The 20,332-nt window shown below is 39.1% G+C and overlaps 2 protein-coding genes across 2 annotated transcripts; both read left to right on the top strand.

Moving 5' to 3' along the window:
• Nucleotides 1-2,369: 2,369 nt before the first annotated feature.
• LOC103721687 (actin-related protein 6) lies at nt 2,370-5,113 on the top strand (the record flags this gene model as incomplete). Its single annotated transcript, XM_017845852.3, has 7 exons — nt 2,370-2,657; nt 2,730-2,793; nt 3,904-3,988; nt 4,101-4,151; nt 4,226-4,288; nt 4,366-4,607; nt 4,680-5,113. Coding segments are annotated over 6 exons (681 nt in total), but the record flags the coding sequence as incomplete, so codon positions are not given.
• Nucleotides 5,114-16,842: 11,729 nt separating this feature from the next.
• On the top strand, nt 16,843-20,130 carry LOC103721416. Its single transcript, XM_008811618.4, has 5 exons — nt 16,843-17,056; nt 17,202-17,323; nt 17,505-17,619; nt 17,819-17,933; nt 18,413-20,130. The coding sequence occupies exons 2-5, from the start codon at nt 17,223-17,225 to the stop codon at nt 19,477-19,479; spliced, it is 1,398 nt and encodes a 465-aa protein (XP_008809840.2). The 5' UTR covers nt 16,843-17,056; nt 17,202-17,222; the 3' UTR covers nt 19,480-20,130.
• The last annotated feature ends 202 nt before the right edge of the window (nt 20,131-20,332 follow it).

Here is a 20,332-nt window from a genome sequence, read left to right as displayed (position 1 = left end):
GCAACCAAACAACATTTTTAGCTTTTTAGTTTATTCAGAGCATTCAATCAAATAGATTTACTAACTTATTCTTCTAAAAAGGGGATAAGTTGAATACAGACTATAGAGAAATAAATTAACTCATTCAATTCTCCCTATTTGTGAACCAAACTTGGCCTTAGTGTATGATATCACTGCTCATGGTGTCCTTTGTCTCTTTTGGTAAGAACCTATTTCCCTTCTCTTCCTTTCGCATTTATTTTTTTTCCATACGCATAAGGTTATCTCTTTTTATAGGCCTGCTCTATTTTTTCAGGCTTTATCTATCTATCTATCTATGCATTTATTTGTTTATTTTATTTCTTATGTTACGCATGTTTTTTTTCAAAACAAGATATTAATTGTTTTATTCATATTATAAATTATTTTATACATTTCATTTTCTAAGATATAATATCATTGCTTAATGCTTATATTGCCATATGTAAGGGGGCATTGACTTGAACTAACTTAATTCATTTCAATATTCAATTACAAAAAAATTGTCCTTTCATTAGGTGTAACAATATTTCCTAAGGGTCGTTTGGGTAATCCAGCAGGATTTCCTGCTGGATTTGTGGACCAGGAAGTCCACTTGTGCATGACCTATACAAATCCAACTCCCCAGCCTGAATCCTGTGGGAAGGACTTTGTTGGACCCTTAGAAGATGCAGGCTGGGTAGGGCAACAGGTCCCATTTCTGCAGGATATTCCTGCAAGAATGTCCCACAGGCCCTAAATAGTTTCTTTTTTCCCTTTTCTATTGTGTCTGGCATTTAAGACAGGCTGTGTTCTGTTCTTTGATCAGCCCTCATTTCACAGGAATAGGTTTTCATTAATTGCATTATTGTGTTTAATAAATGAATGTTAAAATAATTATCATCCCCTCTTTCTACTGTTTGCATCAGTCTTACTTGGCATTGTGCGAGCTACGATCCACGAAGGCTTGGTTGCGCTAGTTGTTGCTTACTGGAGCTAAATTTTCTTTCTTCTTCTTCGTGTTGTTATTTTTGTTATCGTTGGCATCTTTAAAGACTTTCTTATATGAACTTTATCTTCATGTTTGTCGTATAGTGTCATCAGTGCGCAGTGTGCTTTAATAATGTTCTTTTAATAGAATGCTTGTTTTTAGAATAGATGTACAAGTATTATATGAGATATGCATGGTATTGGTGTGATGATATATAATTGTTGAATTGTCTTTTTATATAGTCTCTTTCCACATTTATCATCCCTCTTCCTATGTAGGATTCAAATATATATCTTAATTTCAAATGTCTTTCTTCCTGTAATGGTTTGTGTTAAATAATTCACAGAAGAAACACCACCCCACTTCACCTGAGAGAGAGAGAGAGAGAGAGAGAGAGAGAACCTATCACAACTGTTCTATTTCCAGATCACTCCCCTGAATTTGTCTGCTGAAACTGAAGGCAAAAATCTGACATGGCGGATATTCTCTGGATAAAGTTGGTAATTCTCGTGGTCGGTCCATCTATGTGATATGCTAATATGGTCATAACATCATCTGTTTTGTGTGTATTTTATCTTAGATGAGGCTCCAGCACATTCAGTATTTCTTTGATAAAAGGCAAGAAATTATTCAATCAGGTTGGATATACACCTGTAGAAGAAAATGTTTAGTGGTTTGAGTTTTCAAACTCATGCTGGCTGATATAGCTGGCTATCTATCACATCAATTTTTTTCTCATATTCATGATTAGTCTTCTTGTTACTTCTTTTTTGTGTACCTGCGGTGGGAAATATGAGATTGATTATTTCTAGGAGTCAAACAAGCTCGGAAATGGGAATATTAACATGTTTCTAATTGACATAGCTGGATAATGAATGGTGTATATCCACGTAAATCACTAATCCTGATAGCCCCTACCATGCCATGGAGCAAAGGGAAAGATCAGATTGTCTCTCCCATTGTCCAAGGATGAAATTATCTTTCTTGTGATAACTAGCTTTTTGATGCCAGCTTCAAATGGTACTGTTCTCTTCTGTTGTCCTGTGTAATATTATTCAATTGGTTAGTGTTATGTGGATATTGGTTTTTGGAAATTATTGATACAAGATGCCTGAACTCTCATTATCTTAACATGGTAACTTTTGAAGCCTCGTATATTAAAACCATGACATATTTAGGTTATTGGGGAAAAAAACCTTTTTCCTATGTCATCTCAAAATTTCATTCTTCTAGCAAAAATTTTTATGTGCAACATCACCTTTTCTTGATTTTGTTGGTGCAAAGAAGGAACTGGTTCAATTGGTCCTACATTATATAGATACATCCATACAAACAAATGCATGGACGTGCATATTTATCATCATGCCTGGTTTTTGATTGAAGGTTTCAGTGTGAGATACTTTGTGCCTTCAGCAAATCTGTGACTGCATTCGATGTTTACTGTTTCTCTAGGAGATCTGGAAAAGACAACCCCTTCAGGTGCACATATGTTCTCCCTGATGGTATTACACATACAAAAGGCTATGTCAAAGACTTGGAGGAAGCACGAAGGTATCTTTCTCTGCCAGATGGAAGCTCAACTGCACAATGTGGGCCGAAGGAAGTAATAGAATTCCAGGATGATACAGAGAAACCTGAGGATCGGAGGAGAATAGACTTGACAAAAAATGTAGCATCTAAAACTGCTTTGGCAAAAGAAATTGTCTAGTTTTGCCATCTAAGGAACTCTTCTCCTGTGCAGGAGTTCTACTTGACTAATGAGCGTTTCCTCGTACCTGAGATGCTCTTCCGTCCTGCTGATTTGGGTTTGTATTACTTCAAACTATGGAGAGTACATACCATTCTAGTTTGCCCTCTGCTGAAAACTTCCGTCTCTGGCGGATATAACTAACCACATGTGGGCTTCCACCAGTACAAACGTGCTGCAAAATAATTGGATTGCACTGATGATGTGGCAGAGCCCATCATCTATTGCTGACTTCCGCCTTTCAAGTACTGGACTATGCTACCAGAAGCTTACTATAAAGAAAATATAGCAGTTAATATATAACGTGTTGTTTATCTAAACAATTTTGCATGTGTTGGTTGTTTCATTTAACTAAAATTGCAGACTGTTCCCCTAAATACTCTGCTGCCACAAGAACTCTAGGGCTGAACCTTGTCCAAATGCTGACAGCCAGAACTGCTTTTGTGGTTGCATGTTCATAGCTAAATCAGATACCATAATTCACAAAAGCTTGAATCAAATTGAAAACGGTCTTTTGCTATTCAGGGACATGGGATCAAGAAAGATATAGCTAAACTCATTGAAGATTAGAATTCCATTTGATTTTGGAGTTTCATGATAGTTATGTAAGCATGAGAACTATGCAGTAATTGCATGTTAAGATAATCTGACCACAGTACTATATCGTGGCACGGATAGTGCGCACACACACATATACATATAGACACGTCATTTGGCAAGTGCAATCAAATGCACTAAAAAGTGAAACAATGATGCATACCAAAAATATCACCATGCGTGCTTATCTATCTAGTGCAATTCATAAGGTAATTCTGTCATTCACAGGTAGGGATGACCAAGCTGTTAGTACACAAACACACAAACACACCGTATAGAAATATATACCAAGAGCTTTGTGCACATGTTTTATTAATTATAGTGTTTGCACACTGAGTTATTTTTCTAGGCATGCCATGGCTCTGCTGCTGATGTGAGTTTTTAAAGCGCTTCAATATGTACATAAACGCACAAACACACCATGCAGAGATATATAATAAGAGCTTTGTGCACATGTTTTATTAATTATAGTGTTTGTGTACTCAATTACTTTTTTGGGCATGCCATGGCTCTGATGTTGGTGTGAGTTTTTAATGCGCTTCATGCAGAATCCTTTTCTGGATCTTTACAGGTATGAGTCAAGCTGGATTAGCTGAATGCATTGTTCGTGCTGTTAGTTCATGCCATTCTCATCTTCATCCTGTGCTTTTTGAGAAGTAATCATATTTTGTATCATTTTGTGCAAAAACTTATTGTTTGTTCAGTTGTATGGTTAAGGAGATCTATCTTATCTATGGGTTGCCTGTGTGTGGCCTTCTCCTTTTGCAGCATCATATTGACTGGTGGAAGCACGTCGTTTCCTCGATTTGCAGAACGATTGTAAGCTTCTTTATCACTACTTGACATGAGGCAGAGTCATGCCATTCTTTGACATCTTGTTTTTCTGATGACAGAGAAAGGGAGCTACGGCCTCTTGTACCTGATAATTATCAAGTGAAAGTTACTACCCAAGAAGAGTATGGCTAATTTCATGTTGAGCTTCCCCTCAGATCCATTTCTGTTTTCTCTTTGATACTTATATTCCAGCGATCAGTCCTATTTTAGGTGTATGGAGGGGTGGGTCGCTTTTGGCATCTAGCCCTGATTTTGAATCAATGTGCACCACAAAGTCCGAGTATGAAGAGATTGGAACTACCCGCTGTCGACGCCGTTTTTTTCACTGAACATCTGATTAGGAAGTTTATGATGCCAGTAGTGTCTTCGATGACATGCATGTGGAAGAGCTCATAGTTGGAATTTTATTCGGTGACAAGTACAAAAATCATTAAATTGAAGGTGAGCTAGAAGTACATATTATGTCATCTTTATCTGGAACAGATGCAACGCTAATCTTTACTTGTATGACAGGATAGGTAGCAGACTCCTTGAACAAGGTTGTGGTCTGATCCTAATTTGCTTTTTACACTACTTTGGTACGACAGTTGTCTGAATTGCTGACAGCTCTAATGCACTTATTAAGCTGTTCCAAACGCCAGTTTGAAGTGCCATATATAAGCCTCCACTACCATGGATGCAGTGCGTTATAAACTCCAACGAATTTTCTTTGTTTGACATGATCCTTGACAGGGGTATCTGGATGCTAGGTTATGATTTAGGGGATTACAATATAGTATGTGGGATATGGAAAAAAGTGCCTCAAAATTCCAGAGTGATTAAATCTATTTTTTTCATGCTTCAAGGTTCGTAGTTGGATGGATGTTCTAGTTTTTTATTTTATTTAGTTTATTCTATTTAATTTTATTTAAATTAGAAACTTCTAGTTTTCAGGTACATTTATTTTCCATGGGGCATTGAAGCTTTTAGCTTTTAAGTTGCTATTTGTAGTTCTTTATGCGACGGGATGCTTGAGGCGACAGTTTGCCCCATAAAAACTCCGTTAGAACATGTGGGACACTAATTCAATTAATGACAACGAGAACAGATTCATGCATTTTTTTGCGTTGGCTCTTGAAGCTTGTAATTTGACTGCTAAATTTTTGCCAAACGCGGTGCAAATGTGAAATCATAGTGCAAGCTCCATGTAGAGACGTCAAAGATGGTTGAAACAAACAGGCAGATAATCATATGCATCTGGGAAGAAATTCATTAATTAAAATACATGCTACGTTATTTCAAGCAAAGCAAGACCAGCTGGTCTAACCGGAGCCATATATGCATCACCAAAACAAATAGAATTTACTGCTGCTCCCCAATATTTTTAAATAATTTTATATTATATTCATAGAAATCAATGCTATAATTCGATCTCGTGTAAATGCATATTGTTTCAACCATCTATGAAAACACGTTTCTGTGTAATAACCTACTTCTTTGGCATCATATAGACGAATAAAACCAAATGCATCATCATCAACATGTCAAAAACTGTTCTCCTTTTGGATACTGATTTCATCACTAGTTACCCCCTTTGGAGAGCAGGTGTAAAAGGCACTTTGCGATATTCTCTCTTGTACTCGGCAGCTAGTCAATCACTTGCATTGTTTCATTGAAGATACCTCTCAAAGAATCCATTCAAACATCTTTGTCGCATTGTTTAGACGACAATGGCACGTGCTTTCCCGAACGAAGGAAAGCTAATGCCATAAAAAACCTAAACGTGAAATCCAGCTCACAGTAAATATGTGAACAGAATTATTTGATAACTACAATGTTAGGGGACAATCGAGATATGGAACATGTCAGTTTTGCTGGGTTAGCCACTAAAGTTACAGTAATATTTAAAGTTCAGATAAGCAAGATAAGACTTCCTTTTTTTAATTTTGTTTTAAATCTACATTGGTGGAAGTAATATTCAGAAAAATAATCTAACAAAAACAATATATGTAACTCTCACAATTGATGTAGCTTTTCCATGATCTATCAGCAAGCTTAAACAAACACTTTGTATATGATTTATGTTGTAATATTTTTAAGATTGTCGGGCAGGCCAGCATTTAGGCACGGTGGCATGCTCCCACTATTTGATGTGACATTAGTAAAAACTTTGATTACTGGAGATATTGATTTAGACTCTTACCAAGAGGCATATATATTAAATATATATTAAAAATAAAACTGCATGGAATTAAACTTCTCAAAGATGATCTGCCAATTCCATAAACTAACTTTATTGCGATTAGAAGATGTAGTATAACATTTTTTTCATTTAGAATTTTCTTATGAATAAAACAATGTTCTTTGAATCTAGTAGTAAACGAGATTTCAATTTTTAGATTGAGCTGACTATAAATTAGTTGTATGATTCATATACCTATTCAGTTTTTGGTAAAGATAAACAGTATCGTGAAACAAGAAGATGCTATTCAAAGCCTATTAAGTAAGCTAATAAATGAAAAAGTATTGATTGAACAGTAGGATGTTATATAGTGCACTAATTTGATATTTTAATTTTTTATCTTTTTGGAGATTATATAACACAATCACTTGGAGGGGCATGCACGAGCTACTTAAATCAAGCCAAGGTTACAAGCTCGTATTACCACCACATGATGGTATGTTTAAGAGCTAGGTCATCAAGAGGCCAGTGCTCTTTGTCCCTTTCTGCAATCAACATGGCCTTGAGTGAAGATTGATGACGACAAGCAACTGACAGGTGCCATGAACTTGAGAATGTTTTAAAAGACTGAGAGGTGAGAGCACATTGTGATCCATTTAAGAAACAAGTTGCCGTGAAATTTTGTTCTAGATTGGGTAAAAGAACTAGAAATAACAACACTAATATTCTTTAAGCCTTCATATATGACAGCTTGCAGGCGTGGCCTTGTTTGTGTTAAAAGCAAGTCCGCTATCTATAAATCTACTAATAGACAGGGATCTCCCATGTCTAAGTTCCATGAGTACCCAATATCTTCTCGGCAATATTGTAAGCATTGGTAACAATAGTATGTGTATCAACACCAACATGCATCACTAAAATGACAATAAGGTGTAAGATCTTTTAATTAAAACATGCTTCAATGTTCATCAAATGTCCATTCTTGGAATAGTCGCATGCCAGATATTGACACAAAATAGCATGAAATATTACTTTTGAAGCATATATATAATACAAGCATGACAAACAATATTCCGAAATAAATGTTTGGGTAAGAAAGACAAGTGATGGGCTAAGCTGCAGTAGCACCACTATTAAATCAGTGTTGAGGCAATTTTGGGATAGGAAGGATCTAATAACTGGAATTCTTGAAGGAGAAGTGATACTGTTGGTGGAGCCATGGAGGCCAAAAAGGTTCATGCTGTGATCCCCACACCTGCTTTTTTTCTCATGGTAATCACTCCTGCCCTTGCGTGGAACTGATTAACTTGACTGAAAAAACACATGACATGACAAGCTGGAAGAATGGTCTCACATAACCTTGAGGACTTGGTCTAAATGTGTTTACAAGAACTACACCTCTCTAAATTTATCAAATACATCCACCTATCTATAAACAGTAAAATAATCTAAATCTGAAGAAAAAAAAATCCTATATGTAATTTTGTTCTTTAGAATATCCATTGCATGGTTGTCTTTCGCCATATACGCAGCGTTAACACAAGAAGTATATATCATGCAGACTCAAAGCGAGCAAGTGCAACACTCAATTCCAAATTTTAAATCTCGCAATTGCTTCAACCTTGCCTGCACCAACACTTTTTTTTAACTCAATTATAAACTCCTGAAATATCATATAATTAATCCAACTGCATATAGCGGATATTGAACTGCAAAAAATTGTTTGTGAGAAGAAAAAGATGCAGGAATATAGTACAGAAACTAGATTATTACTCCAGATAAGATATTAGAATTTAGGACACCTTGCATAATCAGATCCATACAAATGAATTGCAGCCAAACTTGCAGCATCTATATATGCGGAATCCGGCATCTTGTAGCTGCAGCATGGGGAGCTCAGTTTCATTGAAATTCTAGAAAAAAGTCCAATCAAATTGATGTAAGAGACTTCTGAAGGTTTTAACAAGATTCTTGAGCGGAAGAAAGAAGAGAAAAGAGACTGTATAGCAGGCCCACTCTCTACTGGGATAGCATTAAGAAGATGATTCGAGGCTTCGAGCTCAGAGCGACATCAAAAGCCTAAATCATTTATATAATCAGGTTAGTTATATCTAATTGTACTCTATATAGGTTAGTCGTTAAATGATGGCAGTCCACATATCAAGTTCGCATCGCTATGTTATAAATTATATATCCATCTAGAATTATCAAACAATTGATAAGAGATAATATCCCAAAAAAATTTTACTCACATTACATTGTTGCCGTGCCACCCTTTTGTTCCTCAACTACAAATCTACTTAACTATATGGTTATTTTTTTATATGAAATTGCACGACCCATCTCGTCTTATACATATCGTATCTTCATATATAATGTGATGTCTGTGTTTTGTTCGGCATATATTTTTGAATTAGTAGGTGGATTATATAGGTAAAACTTACGTATGGTTTATACGCTCACCGACCACTTTGATTTCTTGCTCATAGGGTCTGTCTGTGCAACTCGATGTATTTGGACTGGTATACCAACAGCATAAAGAAGATGAGTCCCTGAAAGCGATTGGCCTGTCCTCACCATGTTGGCTGCAACGACTTAGAGGGCGGTCATAGGAAATTCGTATAACAAGATAAAGTCAGAAATATTTGATCATAGTACAGCCTCAAAAGACCCAAGCTGGTCTAGTTTCTCCGCAAGGGTCTGTAAAGCAAACATCAAGTAGACGTGAAAAGTTTTTTTCTTTTTGGTAAGATTGTAAGAATAATCTCGTACTCTTCACTTTACAACAATATTTCTAAATTTGTGCGCAACGAAATGAAAATCTAGAGTCGGCCCACGTGGAGTCCAACTCCTAGAACACTGGGCCTTTCCTTTTTTGCGCTCACTGCTGCGTGAGTAGACCGAAGAGGTTTAATCAATGTGTACGTCTGCACGTCAAATAGCTATTATTATGCTTCTTCTAGTTAACCCACTTGACCGGTTGGCGAAGGTCTCTTCCTTCTCCACCCCATCTTCCTCACAAATCCATATCATCATTATTTCGCCTAAAGATACTTTCATCATTTATTTATCAGCTATCTCTTCAAGAATCATGCATTTGATGTCTCGAAGGGTTACTGGAAGCGTGTTGTCAACTTCTTGAAGATGGACATTTTCGGCGAGAAGGCTAGGGGGGCCTTTTTCGACTTTCTTCTTCTACTCCCTGCTCCTGCTCTTCCCTTCGTGGTGTAACATGAGTAGTAGTAATACTTTAGACCTTTCCAATCCAGGGTGGGATCACTACAGGAATAGTAACATTTGCCGGCGTTTTTCTTGATTTTTCCCGACGCTTATTAGCGTCGGCCAAAACCCAGCCGACGCAACAGCAAGCGTCGTAGATGCGTTGCCTATACCTGAGTGGAAAAGATTTTGGCCGACGCAAGCGGAAAGCATCGGCAAAGTCCACGATTTACCGACGCTTAATAAAGCATCGGTGTATCTTCTTTTGCCGACGCAATTTAGCGTCGGCATAGACCACTACTCGGGCGAGCTGGTGTTGTTGGGGTGGTTTTTGCCGACGCTTATAAGCGTCGGCTAAACCGTTTCATCTGAGCGTCGGCTAAACCGTTTCAGCCCGTCCCAGATGTGGTTTTTAACGACACTTTAAAGCGTCGGCCATGGAATTTTTTTAAAAAAAAAAATAGAAAAACACATGCTTGTCATAAATCACCATTTACATCAATATGAACCTGCATTACATTTACATCAACACAAATATTCAGATCATTCAAAACATTCATATTGTCATATAATTAATAAGTTTAGAATTACAATGTACTTTGAAAAATATAAGAAAGATACATAGAAAACTCCTTAAATAACAGTCTAAAAAGTATCACAGACCGGATGTAGCGCCATCATTATCTCTACGAGCTGTTGAAGTATCAGGAATCTACAAAAAAAAAAGACTTTTGAAGTTAAGAATATGAAAATCATTAACTCATGCAAAATAAATGATACATATGTAAAGTCATCAAATACATATAGTTATTTACCTGAGGAGGGAGAAATCGCTGTAACATAGATAAAATATTGTCAAGCTGAGACTGCAAAGTTTGTTGGTTCTGCTTCAACTCCGCCAACTCTGCCTGATGGCGATCCTTCATATCTTCAATTGTTGCCCGAAGTCTACTAACTTCTGCATTGCTACTACCTTCTCCAGCATTTCTTGTATACATGCCCACTGCAGACAACTGAGTGGGGGTAACTCCAACGCCATAACCCCTCACTCTACCATAACGCTCTGGGCCCAATAATTCAAGAAGCACCTGAGCTTCGACATGACTGGTCGCGTCGGATGATGATGACTCCCCGACGCGCTCTGAAATAAGAGTTGTTGCCCGGTCCTATATCTCTCAAAAGAAAAGGTCATATTAATGTATGCCAATAATATAACTAATAAAAATATCGTTGAAAGATTCAAAGATGAATACATACAACTATATCTCTTGATTCCTCCCGAACAAAACTGCCATCTCGGTGGGTGTGAGTCATCTTATAAAACTCCACCTTACCAGGCTCCCTTCCATTATCATCCATCTACAACAAAAGATATATTGGCAAGCTAGTTATCATGATACATGCTATATGATAGAATAGTTTAAAATAATTTCAAAAAGTTTCAAAAAAACTTACGAATTCAGCTCTACGTCGAGCATAACTCATCGAGCCTGAAGTATGAGGAACAGTCTGAGAGGCTCGTGCAACTCTACCAATGTTGGAATATGTCTTTCCAAAAAAGGAATAAACAATATAAATTTGTAATCTAAATTATTAATAAATACAATATAAGGTATTGAAAAAAATATACACAACCTGAGCTTTCTCGGAAAACCAATAGTGGACAAGCTCCCTCCACTGATGAGGGATTACATCAGGAGGACAAACACGGGCAACCTCCTCTTCTGTCATACCATCGTGCTTCCAATCCGCCTTTAACTTAGCCCTATATTCTTTCCACTTGCGATTGACGGACTTCAGCACCCAATCATGACTCTCTTTAGGGAGCAAAAACTTTTTCTACATCAAAGTAATTAAAGAATGTTATAACAATGTTAAATCAAAAAATAAAATTGTGATAGTAAGCAAATTCAATTCTTTACCTCAATAACTTTAAGAAGCTCAACCTTATACGAAGGAAGCATTTCATTCCATTTCGTATAGTTGAGCGGACACAACTGACCCTTCCGCGCAACCGATCCTAGAAAAGTCGATAAAATGCTTGCAGCCCTCTTGATGGGTTGCCCCAGTTCATTGCAATGTACCACGATCTTCTCATCCTCGCGTAGGCTCCACACGTCCCGTGCTCGAGTGGGTCCTCGTGTCCTCCTCACTCTCCCCAGTCCATCTATAAAAATAAAATAAAATATCCATTAATTAAAACATTAAAGGCAAATGATTTAATATAATTAGATTGTAAAAAAAAATTAATATATAAAATTAAATCAAATTACTCTGGATGTGCACGTCATCCATGTCTGGACAATCAGCAGATGACACGTGCTCAGACTGCGACTCGTGCTGAATATGAGACTCATGCTGAGCATGGGACTCGTGCTGCTGGGGCTCGTCGGGTTGCTGGGACCGCAGGGACTGATCGGAAGAAGATCCCACGGATGTGTGCTGAAACTCAACATCTCTTATTCGTTTTCCTCGCAGCATGTTGTTATCTAGTATGCACAAAAATAAGCAATATTAGTTAAATTATAAATAAAATCTAAATAAAGATGCTGGCGTGGCAAGACGTGACTTCATTCATTAGATGGAGATTATGCTTCTGATCAGTGTCTGTATGCCGGTGCACAAGTAAATAAAAGCCCTTAAGAACTTTTTGTATGTGGGCATGGCATCATTCATCAAATGGAGATTATCCTAGTCTTTTAAGGTTTTTCTATGTTCACCAAGAGTAAATAGACTAGCTAAAAATTCAGTATGGCATCAGTGGACAAGTAACAAGGTAGTCTTGACTCTTGAGTTTGAGGTGCACGAAAAACTACATCTTTAGCATAGGAAATTCCATGGCAGGACTGCATGACCAAACATTCAAACTTCTAAACAAAAATGGCAGGACTACATTTCTAAGTCAGTCACAGTCAGGGGCTAGGGGATCAGTTATGTGGAGCTCATCCTCATGTACTCATTTTCTGATTTCCCATTGATTAGCCTCATTCAACTATTCCCTCATGGTTTTGGCTGCTTTAAATTCTGAAGTCTTCCAACTTAAACCAGTTGTTCAAACACTCTTTACTCGAATTTTGCTTGTAATGCATATGCTGTTTAGTTTTCACCAATTGTTTTTATGGATTCAAGGTTATCAACATTCCTAAGCTCATCCAAATGATCAACAGTCCCGGTTGTCTCTGTCAAGATTTAGATTTTGCTGCAGCTGTATTAATGGGCAACATTAACAGGAATATTCTACTTCACTTAGCGAAGCAGCGACATCCCCCTTACGTAAATTTAAATGATAAAATTTAGCTTAGCATCTTTCCCTCAAATAGTTAATGTCTTTGGGATGGTTACAATTTTGGACAGACCAACTCGGTCTTTATCGTGAAAAATCCAATTACTAAAGGTGAGTGCTATTCACACAGTGGATTGCAGTCTGAGTTAATTATTAGAGTAGCATATTTATCAGCAGTATGCTGAATTGGTCTCTCTGTGCAAATGAATATGTAGGAGAAGAGAATGAATGGCTATGGTTTGTATTGTCAATTGAACTCTGTCAAGAAGAAAAAAGAAATAAGAAGACGAGTGGCTGCAAATAATAACTTTTGTTCATTGAATATAGCAGTTGTAAAAATTAAGCAATACAATCGATTAAATCTTCTGGCATGGTGTCTGTCCATTTTTTTTTAGCAAAGCATTCATAACTGGGTAAAGAATAGAATTAAAAATGTAGAATTTTATCTAACCAACCAAAATATATTTATTTTCTCTCAGTTGGGTGATTCCAAAAAGAAGCAATGATTGCTCCATTCTATACCATGGCACCAAACAGTAAAATCTCTCAGGATGGGATCAAAGAACATCTCTCAGGATGGGACTGAGGCAGTTGGCTGTTATTTTTCAAAATCAGTAACAATGTCCCTTCCCTTGCAGTCATAAAGAACCTCAAAGAATTGCAAAATTTGCAGAGGATTTAAATAACAATTGGTGGACCAGCAATACGACATCTGATGACGGATGAGTACAGCATCCAGCCGCAAACCAGAGACAAGAGATTAGATAAAAACTAACACAAGAGATTAGATTTATCAGCAATCTGTTTGCCATCTCAACGAGATTTGTTTGCAATGGTAGACAATTCGTACAATCTAGAGGTTTGAACAAGAAAAGTTATGAATGTTTACTTGACCGAGTTGGTCTGTCCATAATGAGAATTATGCAGCAATATAACCATTACAGAGATGCTAAGTTATGAAGCATCTTTCCCTCAAATAGTTATGAATGATGCATGAAAACTACCATTACAGAGATGGATGTTCTTACCAAGAACACAGAGAAAAGTATGCATCTAACCTTGCTTTGTTTCTAATCCCAACCTTTTGTGAGATTTGATTGTCTTTGCTAGCATACTTCCATTAGCATTACTCAAATTCAAGAAATGCAGTAATACCCGGTAAAAATTTTTTGAATTACCTCGGTCTCAGGCGGAGGGAGATGGTGTCGGCTGGTCGGCGCCGCAAAGGAGGGAGGAGGAGAGGAGGATGCGGACGGTCGCTCGGCACCGGAGAGGAGGGAGAAGGAGAGGAGCTTGCCATCGGACGTCGCTCGGCGCCGGAGAGGACAAGGGCCGGCCGCTCGTCGTCGGAGAGAAGGGAGGAGGAGAGGACCTAGGGCTTGATCGATCGGGATGCCAAATGAGGAAGAGGGGGCCGGCCGCTTGGTTTTGTTATTAATTTGACTTTTGACGACACGTATACGCGTCGTCTTAGGATGCAAATAGGACGACGCTAATAAGCGTCGTCTTTTCTTAAAACGCGTCGGCTGTTCCTGTAACATTACGCCAATGCTCAGGAGCGTCGTCTGTTCTGGAGAATTACCGACGCTTATTTAAAGCGTCGGCAAATCTTGGCCTCATTCAATTTTTTTCCGACGCTTATGCCTAGCGTCGGGAAAAATGCGTCGGTAAAGGCTATTTTTCCTGTAGTGGATGATGGGTGCTTGTAAGTTGAACCTGAATTTATTATACATGGGATACTAGAATGTAGCCCCTTCACCTTAATTTTTCCTCCTTGCTCGCACGAAAAAGAGGACCCAAAACTTTCTTCATACATTTGAGCCCAATTCAGGTTTTAGAATTTTTTATATTTAGCCCCTTCAATTATAAATTAGTTGCAGTAGAGCCTCTTTTGAGTTCTTGTAAAGTTTGCCTAGTAACATCCCAAGTTAACTAATAAGATCTCTGCAACTTGCTTTCCGTTCCTCTTCTCATATGTCTATTTGAAACTTCTTGCTAATGAGTTGCACTGTTCCTCTGTGCTGTCATCTTCAAATCAGAGACGGAAGCAAGATCTTAATTCTTTTGATAGTCCTAGCCAAGAGCTTAAATCCGACAAAGATAGTATTGAAAAGTAGAATCGGTTCTCTAGCTACAAGATCCAAAGGCATAAGTAAAGAAAAGTATAAGGAGAAACATAATTAATATTATATCATATTTGATAAAATTAATTCACGATCCTACGTACTCAGAAGCCTTTTTTTTGTTGGTGAATATGCAAAACTTTATTCTAGTATTAAAATTATATATGAAGTGTGCCGATGAAGTCTATGAAGTCTGTCAGGCATTCCAAATTCTACTATCAAAGATCAGTAACGAAAATTTTCAAAACGAAAATTTTCATATATAACATACAATTTTTATATTTAGTTGATTTTTATTCTAAATATTTTTAAGAATACTACAAGCTTGATAACTTTGGTTATTATACTACTAGTTATTGAGGATCATGCATGAGGTTTAGTTACACATTAATAACTGGTTGGAGGAAGAAAGCTTGACATAGATAATTAGGTCGAGAACTTAACGACGTAAGGTTAGGTTCCAACAATGTATGTTAGGATTCTTTGCCCCCCACAAGTGGTACCAGACCAATGACTAATGATACTAGACAAACTTTTCAAAATAATAAAGGTGTCCAAAATTGAGTGGTGCCTCTTATGAAGAATGGGAACATTGATACATAGATCATGATGTGGTATAGACGCAATGGATGGACTCGCATGAGCAAAGCATATTAAGTTTATCGGCTGGAGAATGATTCTTATAAGAGCGAACTCTTGTAAGAGTTTAGTTAAAACGTAATCTTGGATGATGTACTGAAAAAGTAATTAGACATTGAGCTTGATTGAAGAGTGGTGGATTGGATTTGTTGGAAAGTTGAATCCACTAGCATATGAAGGGGAAGGTTGTTGAGGATCAAGGGTAAGATTTAGTCTCATATGGAATATTTAGTAGGAAAGAGAAAGGTTGATAGAGATGATTGGATCCAAAATTAGGCTTAAGCTTTTAGGCTGAGTTGGATTCAGAGATGTATACCAAATCTTCTTAATATTAGGACTTTCCTTCCCCAACTAATAGTCATCACCATTCTAAACAATATTTTCATTTTTAGAGACGAGATTTATTATATGAGATCTCTACCTAGATTTTCTTAACGAAAAATCTTATATAGTTCACGAGAGAACTTACAGTTATTTTTCAATTTTCATACTTTTTTAAATTTTTAAATCATTCTTTCACAACCAAAAGACTTTTTTAACTGATTTCATCACATTTTGGCTAGCATCCTAGTATTATCACATGATAGCTTGGTATGCTAGATGGACTAATAGAGAATTCATTCTCATCAAGCTTATGGTACTGTTGAGGTGGATAATGCTTTAGGCTTGTGCTCTCATCATCACTTAATGTTTTTGCCTTACGGAAAATTCAATCTTAACACGAGTTTATTTATAATTTTTCTTGAGACTTTTCAATGGACATTCTATGAATCAAGGATTGAGCAACCATATTTGCTTGCTAACATCGTACCACCAGGTTAAACTATTTCACAAGCTTTTTTTTTTTTCCTTCCTAAGATGAAAATAATTCATAAGCTGTTTCTCCCACTGATCAGCAGGCTTGCTTTTAATTTTTATGTAGAAAAAAAGTCTAATTTTGCAAATAGGGTGTCCGACAAAACCAAAAAGTTCAACAATATACTCTAAAGATATAATCTAAAAATGTCCGAGCCCGCAATGAAAGACGGAATCAAGTTTCGCCGATGCCATACTAGTATATAATTTTTTTTTGGCGTATTGAATGTTTACCTATATCAAATATGGTTATAGAATCAATATAATGTAGTATGTTTTATACCGTTTGAATTGGATCAATAAGGCGTTTTATAGACGGAACTGCTGTCTTGGGCCAGCAAACGACGGGCCGCCCGCACCCACCAGACCCATCACCCCAACCCTTGCTCGCCCACGGCCACGGATTCCAGCTCTTGCCCTCTCAGGCTCTCGCTCTCTTCCGGTGTGGTTGTGGGTGGGGTTGTGCGGGGGTGCATTAAATCCCTCCAACCATCCCTCGGGGGCAGCCTTGCAGAACCACCGGAGGGTAAGCGTCGGGGGAAGGGAGGGAAGGAAGGCTTATCGGATCGGCGGGCTTGGATTTGTCGGGACTGAGGGCGAAAAAGGAAAGGTGAGGTGGATGGTAGCTCTCTCTTGCCCTTTCCCCTTTCTAAAAGCATCATTTTCTCTCTCGCTCGCTCGCTCGCTGCGGCTTTCTTGCTCCAATCATTTGATCGATTGCTCACGAGATTGAGTAGGGGGTGGGCGTGTTGCAGGATTAAGGTAGGGAGCGGGAAATGCCGAGACCAGGACCTAGGCCATATGAGTGTGTGAGGCGCGCCTGGCACAGCGACAGGCACCAGCCCATTAGAGGATCTCTCATCCAAGAAATCTTCAGGTTCCGCTCTCTCTCCCCACTACCGGTTATTCTTTTCATCGAATTCGTTCCCGATTGCCTCCACCACCGACATCAGAGCGCGTGGTTGTGTTGGCGGCGGTGATGGGCTGATTGTTGCGGTTTTACTTTCTATTTCTGTTTTTATTTTTATTTTGTTTCACTGATGCCCATCACTCATCAGGGTGGCGAACGAAGTACACAGTCCCGCCACCCGCAAGAACAAGGAATGGCAGGAGAAGCTCCCCTTCGTCGTTCTCAAGGCCGAGGAGATTATGTACTCCAAAGCCAACTCCGAGGTTTGTTCCTGGCCCCTTCTTCTTCCTCCTCTTCCTCCGTTTCCCCCCTCCCCCCCCCCCCCCCCCCTCCATCTCTTCGCCTCTCCCCCGCTGCCCCGCCCCTTCGTTTGCCGACATCGCCAACCCCCACTGACTGACTGGGAGGAGGAGAAGGGTTTGCTCATAGTGGTGCTGCTGGTGATGGTGCGTTTGTTTGCAGGCAGAATACATGGACCTGAAGACGCTGCGCGACCGAGCTAACGACGCCATCGACACCATCATTCGCAAGGATGAAACTACGGAGAGCGGAGACCTCTTGCAGCCCTGCATAGAAGGTATCACCTCCTCACCACCAACATCTCGTCTCAGTGATGTGATGTGCGAATTGCCATTCCTTTCCGTTGCTTAAAGAAGAACACAACATAAGGCAAATGTTCAATCCTGGGCCTCCTTCCTTCTCAATGATGTGATTTGGTTTTCCTCTGAAATCCTGTGCCTTCTTCCTACTTGAATCCTGCTTCATGGAGAAATCTATGTTGGGGAAAATGGGACGGTTGAGGAGGTCAGGTTCCTCCTTTGATTCAATTTACCCTTCCAAACACAACATATCGAAGCACGAGAGCACTCATTCTCGTGCTCACCGCCCCCACGCCCACTCACGCGCGCCTGCGCGCACGGCAATTGTCGATTTAGATCGAAGATGATCGTGGAATAATGTTTCTTTCTTTGTTTTTTTTTTGTTTTTTTTTTTTTGTTCCTTCCTCCCTTCTTCTGTCTCCTTGTTCTCTTTCTCTGCTACATCCCCACGCCTCAGCGGCGCTTAATCTGGGCTGCATTCCCATAAGAACTTCAAGGAGCCAGCGACACAGCAACCATGGCGGCTATTTGAGCTCCACCATCAAAGATGTCATCGCTGCCCCTCTTAAGCTCCCGGACGACGACGACAACAACAACAACAAGAAGTCTCGCATAGGATCTTCTGGCCATCGGTTGGCACCATCACCTCCTCTTGACCACGTTTCCGCTTCTCAGTTTGCATCCTGGGGCTCCGCCTTCATAAAGCCCACCGTTGTACATCCTGGCATTCCCGAGGCCAAGTCTGTCAACCCTGATGCCTCTCATGAGCATGAAGATTCCTTCACCATAGCTAATTCCAGTCTCCATTATACCTCCAAGCATTCTCTACTCTCTTGCCAAGATAGAATGCCGAACCCAATGAATACCTATACTTGCCCGAGTTTGGGTCATGTGTATCCCCTGTACTACAGCCACAACCAACCCAAAACAGTTGCGCAGTTATCTCATCAGAGGCCTCAGGACCTCTTTTGTAGCACGGTCACACCCATGATGCCTGATGTTCTGTCCCTCGCCAAGGCTGAGGCAGGCTCTATGCAGAACGTTCCTGGTAGCAGAAGCACCATGGATTCTTTGAAGCAAGTTTCGAACTTCATAAAAGCATCTGAGAATCCACCACACATTTGTTGTGATTTGTCACTGCGCCTGGGGCTGCCTTCTTCTCCATCCTTAGGTGCAGAGGACGCATGGAATAATGAGGTTGAGGATGTGGGGTCAAGCAGTTCCTGTGATGAGAGCAAGTTCTACGATCCTTCTCCTAAAAGAACCAGAGCCTGGAACTTAGAGAGTTCATTTTCGCCTCCAAAAGATAAGGGCTTTGATTTCCTCGCAGTAGAATCTATGGACGAGCCAGTGGAGTCGTGTTCAAGTAAGTGGAGTTCAGAGGGCGAAGGCGCATTGTGTGTCGAGGCTTTTGACAAGTGCAAAGCAACTACGAGTGGTCCATTCCATGGTGGGTACTCCAACTGGAGGCAAAAGATTTCGACTGTCCAGCAATCCGGCAAAATGGAGGCACCAAACTCATAGGAGTAACAAGCGCTGAAATTGCTTATGGACCTCTCAGGTAGCAGCACATCTCCCAATAAAGAAGTATCAAGAAACATCCTTCAGAACCCTTTACTTTCTTATTTTACAATTAGTAGAGTATTGATGTGCGGAAATGCAGGACGAATAGCGGCTCGCAGAGAGCTGCTTGCTTTTGGTATTGACATTTGTGGCATCTGAAGATTGTCTTAGATACTAGTACTGTTTGTAAATTTGATGCATTAAAACATTAGGGCAATTCTCTGGTTGACCGCTTGCTTGTGTGCGCATGCATATGCACCAGATAGAAATCAGCATTTCACGTTGAGAAGATGATTGGCCATTCACATTTATATGGCAATGTTTGTGCGTGCGTGCGTGCAGCACCAGATAAAAATCAGCATTTTACATTGAAAGATGATTTGACATTCATATTTATGTAGTAATGTTTGGCTTTGTGAGGAACTAGAGGCAGCCTGAAAGATACTGGGTGTGAATTATTACCATAGTGACATATGACTCCGAGTAAATTCTTGCCTTAGGTGATGTTATTGCCTTGTCCAGGCCTCATGAGCAATAAAGGCAAAGAAGATTTTACTTAAAACAGAAATATCTATGAGTGTTCTATATAAATCATAGAACAATTCTCGTCAATCCTTTAAAATTGTTCCATGCTTATTACTTTGCATTTTTTATTTACGTAAGATCTATTAGTTTTTTATTTTTGAATATGCGCTTCATCTCTTGTGACTGTAATTTTTTTTTTTTTTTGGCTACAATTGTGACTGTGACTGTAATGTTTATTGGCAGAGATCATCCCATCTCTTTGGCTTAATTTATGAAGCTTGCGCCACCA

This window comes from Phoenix dactylifera, chromosome 11, assembly GCF_009389715.1.
Source record: "Phoenix dactylifera cultivar Barhee BC4 chromosome 11, palm_55x_up_171113_PBpolish2nd_filt_p, whole genome shotgun sequence".
Taxonomy (NCBI): Eukaryota; Viridiplantae; Streptophyta; class Magnoliopsida; order Arecales; family Arecaceae; genus Phoenix; species Phoenix dactylifera.
The sequence above is the reverse complement of the archived record's forward strand: the minus strand, read 5'-3'. Positions and strand labels throughout refer to the sequence as shown.